Below are 11518 nucleotides of genomic sequence, written 5' to 3'. Positions count from 1 at the left end.
ATACTCTATGCAGATGGTCCACTATGTGTTGACCAGTAGTCTAAGAGCCTAATCCCAGAATCCCATTACTTTTATCCTTCAATAGTTCCTCATAATCAGGTTACCAGTTACAGTTGGAATAAATCAAGTGTGTACTGTAAGAAACGACCAGTAAGTAACAAGCCACTCAAAAACATGCAAATAATATTTAAGTGTTTATTGTGTTCCATTTGATGCAACTACAGCTTAGCAATTGTGATCCTGTTAAAAACTGACTGCATACTCGAGTCTTACATGGATACAATTTGTTCAGCGACCACTGCTGGAACCCCGGCAGCTCACGACACTGTCCAAAACACGAAAACTGGATATCGACCGAAGAGAGGATGAGTAGCAACCAGTCTGTCCACAGTGACGTCAAAAGTGCAACGACGGGAAAGGATGCTTTGCTGAAGCAGGTTTTGTCGATAAATTTCTTGAGTAGCTCAGAATCAGTGGCAAGAATCCTGTAATAATATATCTAGCTGGTATAAAAAATAAATGCTATTCTATACAAGCAGTAGAGGGAGATATACACAGCACATACTGTACAAACACACGTCTTCCAGGGTAAAACAGGATGTTACACATTGAAATGATTTTACAGAAGAAAGCACTTACGTGTCCTTTGCGCAGAGAGAATAAACTAAGGTGAAAGGTGTAATTTAGAGTGATGGGCAGATTTTCTGCTTACAACAAAAACCATTAAAACTACAGAAAAAGGGATCTGTGCCACATATACACTTAAAAAAAAAAAACAAGGATAATTCAAGAAATACACGTTTCACTGCAGCAATAAAAAAGTACATCAAAAATGCCTTTTACATACAAATGATGCCATTGATATACATACGTTATGAATGAAAGAAGTCATTTTGGAAGGAGAGGGGAGTTTGTCCTCTGACAAACAGGAGTTAATGACTAAAGTGAGCCCGATTTTCTTAAAAAAGGAGAAAATTGCAAGTTTAGAAGCACTAGTACCAGCTTGAAGTCAGTTATACAGCGAAGTTTGCAGAAGATTTTTGATTTTAGCAAGCACCAAGTTTTACCGTTTAATTAAATGATGTTTTTTGGTCCATGATTCCTTGTATCACAAATTTAAATAGGCTTAGTTTTGCATTAAGATCATGAAACTGGTACAAAAAACACTCAAACTCTGAAGGATTTGAAAATGTCCCATTATGCTAAAGAAAGCAGTTCATATAAGATTACATGGTATGATTAACTGAGTGTGGCGACTTGGTTTACCTGCAAATGATTTCTCTGTGAAGTTCTAATGCGCTGGTAATACAAAATATATATTCTCTATGTACATGAGGACAGTGCATTTTAACCAGCTCTGTTTGGACTCAGTGACGTCATGCATGAACTTAGCGTGCCATGACTTTTAACCTGATAGTAAAAGGTTTCTCTTAAATCCCGGAGACTTCTGACTTAAGAGATCGGTCTATACAAAAACACACTCACAGACACACAAGCTCGCTCGCATCAAGTGTGCCCACGCAGCCGATACACAAACGTAACCCCTTATGATACATAAAAATCCCCCAAAAATATAATTCCGACTCTTTTTTTCCTTGGAAAATCGGTAAGTAAAACGTTTTGTTCTCGCCTGCGTTTCTTCAGGAGGCGGCACATGGAGCTGCTATCAGAGCTCAGCTGGAGCTCATCGTGTCAGTGCAGAGGTGCCCCTAAATGCTCCTCAGGTGGGGATGGCTGTCCTGCACCTTCTCCCGCCTTCACCGTCACGGAGAGGGAGGGGCAAAACTCGGATAAAATGAGGGTCGATTATATTTGGGCCAACTGTTTCCTGCTCTGACGACAATCTCGGAGGTCAGAGGTTGAGAATGGGGACGTCAAACAGGTCACACAGACCTTCTGTCTCGTCCAGGTTGTATATGTAGTCGTGGTCACTGGGTGGAGGTGACAGGCGAAGGAGAGGAGAGAACACTGGGGGTGAAAGAGAGAAATACATGAGACCTATTATAGAGAACTGAGATCAGGCACCTTACAGCGTGGTATAAATTAGAAATACACAAGCAAATCATTTTTTCCAAAAATCCTTCACTGCAATTTCCTTCTTCTCCAACAGCTCGACATTCAATTCCAAACAGAACGCAGATATTTGTAGAGTCATCTCAGCAGTTGAGCTCTACTGGTTCTCGAGGGATAAATGATGCTTTCGTCCAAATGAGCCCAAACACGTTCGGGCTAAGATTTTCCTGCACAAACGCTCCACTTTGGAATCTTTCTGGGAATATCTGAGAAATACAAATATCCCAGCTCGTCTGTAAGCAAACATACCTTCTGATGACATCAAGTCCTCCAGCAGGTCACCACTCATGATCTCTGTCAGAGGAACAATAAAATCAAGAGACATTTTTAAAGCACCAAGTCTGCAGGAGAATGAAGACAAGTGGCCTGCATCAGCAGAAACGTTCCTAAGGAAACGTCAACTTCTGCAAGAAGCCAGAACGTCAGGATCTGGTAAATATTTCCAATGCACTCGTTCAATGTACAGCAACCAATAATGTAGCTACGTAAGCTCAGGAGAAGTTTACCTTTTGTTGGGTCAAACATTTCAGAGAAGTCCAGCACTACAGAGAAAAGACAAAAACAACCAAAAAAATAAATAATAATAATAAAACAGTGTCGCAGGCAACTGTAACCAAACCTTTATTAGAACAGGGGTAACACTCACACTCAGATGGACCTGACTTCATTGGTTCGAATCCTGCAGAGGCAGAAGACGACGCGGGACCGTCCAGAGAGGCGGACGACTGCAGCTGCTGAGTAACTGCAGCGGGCGTTTCGGTTGTTGGGCTGAGCGCTGTGGTGGCTGTCACCTCTGAGATAAAGGCAAGAATCACACAACAAAAACATAGTTTGACATAATGTTGGACAAAATGTGAACCACGATAGGAAACGGTGTGGGTGTTGAGAGGAAACGTTCCAGGCGCCATTTGTTACAACCAATTTTCCCCGTGTGGGACAATTAAAAGATTACTCGATTCTCCTTACCCGTTGCTGTCTGGATGGCCGATGTGGGAGGAGCAACAGCTGTTTTAGGGACCTGCAGAGGAAACAAACAAAGGTGGTCCAGTACTCTAGTATAAGATCACTGTTCTTATTATTGGCACTTCAGACTCACTAAACAAAGAGAAAATGGACCTGTGTGGTGGCAGTGGGCAACTGGGAGGTAGGTGTTGGAGCTGGGAGGTTCTGTAGGACGTCATCTGGAGGAGGAACGGGCAAAACAACGGGAGAGGCACTGGAGGGGTCTTTATTGACCAATAAAACTTCAATGGGACCAGATGTACTTTTAAGACGGATCTGGTATTTTCGCTGTCCGTTGAGAACCTGCACACACGCACAGTCGGAGACGTGAGCGAAACAACAACCGGACCCGAGAGAGGAAAATCCACCACAGACGTCACTTACAGATTCTGGTATGGGCACCTCTAGCTGTGTGCCTATTGGAGCACGGATGGCGAGGAGAGTGTCACCTGTGGAAGGAGGTGGCGAGTGAGAACAGTTGCTTTGAGTGAAAGAGCGAAATGCCTGCAAATCCAAGCGTGCGAAACAATTACCTTTAAATGCTCCACAGAGATCTTCGTGCTTTACATAGGCCATAGTATGAATGTGTTAAGTGCAGCAGCAACCACATCTGGCACACAAACTCAAGTGTTCTCAACAGCACACCTTTGTACACAAACACTAACAATGACTGACAGACATTTAATGAGTATTTGAAAGAGTTCAAGTTTAAGCTTGAAAGAAGAAACCTTTACATCTGTAACTAAACTGCATATTTATTAGACGCCCTCAGAAAGTCCCCGAACACCTTGTGACATCATTAGGAGAATTTCCTCAGACATTAAAAGTCACGGAAGAAATGCTTCACCTGTAGTTCATACTCTCTGAAGACCTTTGAACACTAATATAGAGGGTTATGGTTGTCTTTCATTATGCTGCAGCTCACTGTGCAATGCAGACACGAGTCCGACTGTAGTCCAACCTACCAGTCAAAGGTTTGGACACGCCTGTTCAGTTCATGGTTTTTCTTTATTTTTACTACATTTTATATAAATACTGAAGACATCAAATATATGAAGCAAGACTTATGGAATTATGTAGCAAAGGAAAAGCTGATAAATAACTAAATGTGTCTTATATTTTAGATTCCTGTAAGCAGCCGTCCTTTGCTTTGTTGACAGCGCTGCAAACACTCGGCCTTCTCTCAACGAGCTTCATGATGTCGTCACCTGAGATGGTTTCACTCCACAGGTGTGCCTGTCAGCGATCATTTGTGGAATTTGTTGCCTTGTTAATGGGGTTGGGACCATCAGGTGTGTTGTGCACAGCTGACAGCCCTATTTGACAACTGTTAGGATTCATATTATGACAAGACCCAATCAGCTAAGTAAAGAGAAACAACAGCCCATCATTACTTTAAGAACTGAAGGTCAGTCAGTCCAGGAAACACTAAAACTCTGAATGTGTCCCCCAAAACCATCAAGACTACGATCAAACTGTCTGACATGAGGACGCCCAGGAAAGGAAGACCAAGAGTCACATCTGCTGCTGAGGATACGTTCATCCGAGTCACCAGCCTCAGAAATCATTAACAGCAGCTCAGATTAGAGCCCCGATAGATGCCGCACAGAGCTCCAGTAGCAGACACATCTCTACATGTTCAGAGCAGACTGTGGGAATCAGGCCTTTATGGTCAAATAGCTGCTGAGAAACCACGACTGAGGAAAAGCAACAAGCGGAAGAGATTTGTTTGGTCTGAGAAACAAGGAGTGGACGTTAGACCATCTGTGGTTTGGTCTGATGAGTCCAAATTTGAGATCTTTGGTTCCACCTGCCGTGTTTTTGTGCAAAGGTGAAGCATGGAGGAGGTGTGATGGTGTGGGGGGGGGCTTTGCTGGTGACACTCTTGGGGATTTATTCAAAACTGAAGGCACGCTGAGCCAGCACGGCTACCACAGCATCCTGCAGCAACATGCCATCCCATCATTTATGTTTAACAGAGCAATGACCCCAAACACACCTGCAGGCTGTGTCTGGGCTATTTGACTAAGAAGGAGAGAGATGCAGTGATGTGTCAGATGGCCTGGCCTCCACAGTCACCTGAACCCAGTGGAGATGGTTTGGGATGAGATGGAGTGCAGAGGAAGGCAAAGGGCCAACAAGTGCTCAGCATCTCTGTGAACTCCTTCAAGTCTGTTGGAAACCATTTCAGGTGACGACCTGATGAAGCTCACGGAGAGAAGGCCAAGAGTGAGCAAAGCAGGAATCAAAGCAAAGGGCTGTTAGGAAGGATCTGAAATATAAAACATGTTCTGAGTTAGTTCACACTTCTTTCCTTTACTACTTAATTCCAAGGTGTTCATTCATAGTTTTGATGCTTTCAGTCAGAATCTACAATGTAAATAAAAATAAAGAAAAACCATTAATGATAAGCTGTGCCCAAACTTTTGACTGGCAGTGTATGCCAATACCCACAGCTGAATCACGTCAGATCTTTGGCATTGCTCAGAGTAACATTTATGAACCTGCAGCATTATAAAGAACAACAAAATAAACTATCACAGCTATGCAGATGACACACAAATATATATCACAATGTCACCAGGAGACCGAGGCCCTGTACAGGCTCTTGGTAAATGCATTGAGGAAATCAATGACTGGTTGTGCCACAATTTTCTCCAGCTAAACAAAAACAAAACTGAGGTAATAGTCTTAGGTGCCAAAGAAAAACGATTACAGGTCACCAGAGAACTTCAATCTATACACCTAAAAACCACAAACCAGGCGAGAAATTTGGGTGTAGTGATGGATGCAGACCTAAACTTAGAAAAACACATTAAGACAATAACAAAGTCAGCTTACTATCACCTCAAGAATATATCAAGGATAAAAGATCTGATGTCTCAACAGGACCTGGAAAAACTAGTCCATGCATTCATCTTTAGTAGGCTTGATTACTGTAACAGCATCTTTACAGGTCTACCTAAAAAAAATCAGTCAGACAACTACAGCTCATTCAGAACTCTGCTGCTCGAGTCCTCACTAAGACCAAAAAAGTGGACCACATCAGTCCAGCTCTGAGGTTCTTACACTGGCTGCCTGTCCGTCAGAGGATAGACTTTAAAGTTCTGATGCTGGTCTATAAAGCTCTGAATGGTTTAGGACCAAAATACATCAGTGACCTCCTGACCCAGTATGAACCATCCAGATCCCTCAGGTCATCTGGAACCGGTCTTTTATCAGTTCCCAGAGTCAGAACCAGACACGGAGAAGCTGCATTCAGCTTTTATGCTCCTTATATCTGGAACAAACTCCCAGAAAGCCTCAGATCAGCTGAAACACTCAGTTTATTTAAATCCAGGTTGAAGACTCACCTGTTCTCAGCTGCATTTGAATAAAGCACCAAATCCACACTTTAAGCTTAAATTTCAAAACTTACATTTAACTACTGATTTTATCGACTGTTTTTTTTAATCAATTTTAAATCATGCTTTTTTTTGTTTTTGTTTTCAATGTCTCTGTAAAGCACTTTGAATCACCTTGTTGCTGAATTGTGCTCTATAAATAAACCTGCCTTGCAGTACCCACTAGTTTATAACTCTCACACAGGTATGCACTAGATCTGACACTGCTCTAATTAAATACTAGAAAACACAAAATGTACAGCTGCTGTTATTGTGTGTATATATATATATATATATATATATATATATATATATATATTTATATTTCTTCATACATTCTTATATAGTTCTATACTGTGTATTTTGTTGTACAGTTATTTTATTTTTTAACTTTAATTTTTATATTTTATTCCTTCCTAGTTAAATTTACCCTTTTTAATTTTCATATTTATTTCCTATCTTATTCATAGCCTTTTCATTTTTTTCTTTAGGTCACGAGCAGTCGTCCAAGCATTTCACTACATATCGTACTGTGTATGACTGTGTACGTGACAAATAAAATTTGAATGTACAATCTAACAAGCAGCTTCAATAAAGCCATCGTGTTAAAGCATCCCTGACCACAGGACAGACCACTTCCAGCTAAAACCCACAGACTGTGCAGTGAAGGATATGGGCTGTTGTTGGAGTCATCTGTCACGTTCTTGATGCTTTGCTGGACCCAGACTCTCTGCTGGTCCAGCTCGTGTTCCCGAAGGGCCAGGTCATCGAGCTCCGCCTTCAGATCAATCAGCTTATCGGCTATCTCTCTGGTGTTGCACCCTGGACCAACACCCCTAAAACACAACGGTAATAGCACGTTTATGTACAGAGAGGAGATAAAGACGCCTTCATGCACACACAAAACTCTTGGCCACTGATCATCTGTTTTTTATTAGAGCCTGGACTCTCAGAGTCACATTAATTTGCCCGAACCTGAAAGATTTGAAAATTTCAGAAAGTTTACTTATGCGTAATTAAAGCTTTGATATTCTTTTCTCTCCTGAGTAAACTGAAATGTTAATGTATATTATTATAATATATTATTATAATATATCCTAGAAGTTGCAGCTACGGTAGACGGGGTCTTTCTATTTTTCATGCGGTGTTATTGTAACTCAGGTGGCATTTATAGTGCATATGGTCTGTGGTCAGTCCTACAGCCCTCATGATTTATGCAAACTGAAAGTCTGAATGTGCACTTTTCAGTTCATTAGTCATTTCTGTCCCGTTACCACGAAGCTAACGCCATGAGAGCATCTTCCATGAAACGCAAACATGCAAAGAATAACACCAACAGGCACCACAGTCCTCAGGTTCTCACCTACTGCCCGCCTCTCTCTGCATCTGTAGCACATGCCTCTTGTGCAGAGTGGAAGGTTTGGGAGTGATGCAAGTTCTTGCAAAACATTTATGGTTTCAAATAGCTTGTACCATCATTACCTAAGCACATCATCCTTCTGTCATGAAAGCCCTGTCAATCACTTGAAGAACAAAATGAAATGTGGACTTACTTCCATTGAATACTATTTTTGGACTTCTTCTCTATCAGCCCAATACCTTCCAGCACGTTAGTGATGTCATAGATACGCCGTTTCTGACGCACAGCCAAGGTGTCTGCCGCCTGAAAGACAAGAAAAATTCATTTAAAACACAGACGACAGCACTTATGTAGCTAACGCATAGACAGGGACTGTGGTATCTAGGCCAACAGGTGCCCTGCAACAAAAAACTTTTAAAGTCACACCAAAAATGGTGGCATAATTTTAACTTCCTTCCTTTCTAGCCCAAATCATCTGATGTGCAACATGCTAACATTAACCATATGGCAAGTGCTGATACTGTAAGCCCACGCGTTATCGTCAGGGCCTGTGGCTAAAGTGGACTCATGGAAGTTCCTTAATGACAGCTCTATTTGAAAATTCACGTAACATAAATTCATATACATTCCCAACATAAAATGCTTCACCCTGCAGCACGCAAATGGCCTTTCAATTATTTTATTTATTTATTTATTTTCAGCCTAAAAATCAGGGGAGAAAATTGTTTTTTGGCACCAAACTAATTTCTGTCAGTTTTTTCGTAATGGCTCCATATCTCAATAACAGGATCCCTGGAAAAATGAAAAAAAGTCCTTTGTTGTGTGAAAGTTACAGAGTATAACTACACAACTACAGAATGAATCAGTAAATTTGTTTCATTATCATAGCATTTTTGCACTACCTCCAAGCACTTTGCTCTCCATTGTGTGCCTTTCTATTGTTTTATTTATAGACTGTATACATCTCTTCTGTTTGCCATTTATTCCTGATGTCTTTACTAACCTATACATAATTTTGTTGTAAATGTACAATGACAATAAAAGGGCTATTTTATTCCATTCTATTCTAATAAACTGCTGAAAATTAAAGTTGAGGAGACAGGGAGGGGAAAAAGAGGGTTGGCACTTTATCAGCATTGCACAGTGCAGCTGCGAGTGTCAAAAGCTATGAAGCCAATCTATCTGCTAAGACCCAGCAGCCACTGTGACACAGTCCAAGTAATGCTTGGCTGGTCAGGCTGCCTTCTGGTTCACTGGTTTAAGAAAACATGAATGGCAGTTTGTGAAAGGCTTCTATTTATAACACGAGCTGAGAAGTTTGGTAAAGTCTGGTTTTCACTTTAAACACACGTTTTAAACTTTACGACTTTGAAGCCAAATAGTATAAATAGTACAATATTAGACTTTTCAGACTGTAGTTCTATTTATAAGTGTAGAAGAGCACAATTATCAAGTACCCAGTTACTTATGGTTAATCTAAAAGCAGCTCATTGTGTAATATCAGAAGCGCTTATAACAAGGACGGTGACTGAATGCACTGTCCTTTAGGACACATGCTCTCCGAGTAGCTGCGGGGAAACTAACACAGTGAATGCATGTCGTTAAGTGACAAAGACGTTATCAATCAGAGAAAATTTGTTCATGTGTGAAGATGCAGCAGGGTCGAGTCAAAAGAAAGCGACAAAAGCTGACCCACTTTTTAAACTTTGAATCTGCAGGGGGCAGAGTCTGAAAAGTTGACCGGTGTTCTCAAAGTTCACTTGTTGTCTTTGCTCAGTTCTCTAGCTAAAAACTTGAAAACAACATTTAAGTTGCGTTTGAAAGTAACCCGGGTGTATTGAAACTGCAGTGCCACGAAAGAAAACCGTTCGAATTAGCCTGTCATACAGCTAGGCTAGGCTAACAAGCTAGCGAAAGTGTAACGACAGCGGGCAGGCTCCAAATGACATGTGCTAGCTAACAACAAAGACCCCGGGTTGCATGCTCACAGCTTTTAGGTCCAGCACCCCGTCCTTCGCCTCCTGTAGTAAAGTCACAAACTTGGTCGTGAGCAGCCCCAGGCTCTTTTCGTGCCTGCTCGGGGTCTGCGGCTGCAGCGAGTCCCCCACAGCTACCAGGTCGCCTCTGTTACTGGCCGACTCCAGCTCCATCATCACTCGGGACCAGCTCCGTACTTCCCCCTGCCTCCCCGACCAAAACCAGCCAGCGAGCCCAGGAAAGCACGCCCAGTCAGATAAGCAGAAGGCCGGGATAGCGCGACGGCTTTCAAATGTGCTGGTGTAACCCGCGTTTCTCCAATTTATTGCCCCAAATCAAGCCGAACAGGCTGAACACGGTAATTCAATGAGCGAACAGTCGGCGGAGAGCCGTTGGCCACGCGAGGTATGACGGGACGGTTCAATCATTCAAGGGAGTGTCTGCGAAAACTCCATCGTCAAAGATTGTGGAATAAAGCGACAGCGCCAAGACTTGTACAGTCATTACATTGTTTCTAGTGCGCCGTTCTATTGTTCGCAATTAAAGGTTAATTTGCAAATTCTTTTCGCTGTTATTTTCGTTTATAGCAACAACACTGAGTTTCTCCGGATTAATGTAGTAGTGCTAGTTTCAGACGCACCCTTACTGACTCAAACTTGAAGAAAACACACGCACGCGTCAAAGCACGTACACGCCTACGCTAGCTTGCGTGCGCGCGGGCAATTACTTTCTAGGATAGTAGAGTATAGAGTATTTAGAATTATTTAGAATTAAGAAGTCCTTTAAAACTACACACACACAAATATCTTCATATACGTTATATAAATAAATAGTATAAGTTTCCCCACAGACTGCACGACATATTTTTAGTCTGTATATTAAATGTACAATCTTGTGTTTTTTATATATTAAACGCGCTTGTACACGTATCAGTGATTCATATTCTAGTATTTATCATTTGACTCTTCATGGCACCTGACCAAATTCAAATGTTTATCTGCGAAAAAAGATCATGCGGTTGAAAACATTAGGGAAAGGCGTGGTGTACTTCTCCTTTTTTGTCGGCATGCTAGTTTTGTACACTGCAGATTGTTCATTTGAATGTTTTGGTTTACCACCAACTTAGACAAGCATCTTACACAAAGTCCAAGCTGACGTTTATAGTCGTGTGAAAAATTTTTTAATCCCTTCCTGATTTCTTAGTAGTAAATTCAACAAAATCAGTGTTTGAATGATTAATATTTTATTAAGGAGTAAAAAAAAAGCTATCCACGTCCCTCTGTATATAAAATAAAATAAAATAAATAAAAAAATCATTCTCTAATTCCCTTGGCTAATGAGAGTCATTATCTACAAATGGAGAAAACTTGGAATAGTGGTGAAATGCAGGCCCTAGTTAAGATCGGTGACCACCCGTTGCTGATCAAAAGTAAAACAAGAGTCATCTCACCACATTTGGAGAAAAAAAGACTGATGAGACAAAAGTTGAACTTTTTGGAAGGTTTGGATCATAAAAGAGATCATCATACCACCCATTAAGCGTGGTGGTGGTAGTCTGTTGGTCTGAAGCTGCTTTGCTGCTTCGGGACCTGAATTACTTGCTGTAAGTGATGGAACAATAAATTCTCTCCCTAACAGAAAATACCGAGGAAAAGTGTTTGCCCGTCGGTTCATGTTATGAAGCTCAAGCGCAGTTGGAATTCGCAGGGGAACAATGATCTGA

General features: G+C 41.5%; 1 protein-coding gene across 1 annotated transcript; it reads right to left on the bottom strand.

Moving 5' to 3' along the window:
- Positions 1-181: 181 nt before the first annotated feature.
- Positions 182-10350, bottom strand: e2f4 (E2F transcription factor 4). The gene is made up of 11 exons (XM_080303977.1): positions 9807-10350; positions 8012-8121; positions 7134-7294; positions 3609-3653; positions 3460-3524; positions 3190-3378; positions 3040-3091; positions 2720-2866; positions 2580-2615; positions 2323-2367; positions 182-1968 (listed from the first exon to the last, which is right to left on the bottom strand). The coding sequence occupies exons 1-11, from the start codon at positions 9969-9971 to the stop codon at positions 1853-1855; spliced, it is 1131 nt and encodes a 376-aa protein (XP_080160103.1). The 5' UTR covers positions 9972-10350; the 3' UTR covers positions 182-1852.
- Between the last annotated feature and the right edge of the window lie 1168 nt (positions 10351-11518).

This window comes from Astatotilapia calliptera, chromosome 7, assembly GCF_964374335.1.
Source record: "Astatotilapia calliptera chromosome 7, fAstCal68.1, whole genome shotgun sequence".
Lineage (NCBI taxonomy): Eukaryota > Metazoa > Chordata > Actinopteri > Cichliformes > Cichlidae > Astatotilapia > Astatotilapia calliptera.
This window is presented reverse-complemented; position numbering and strand designations above follow the sequence as displayed.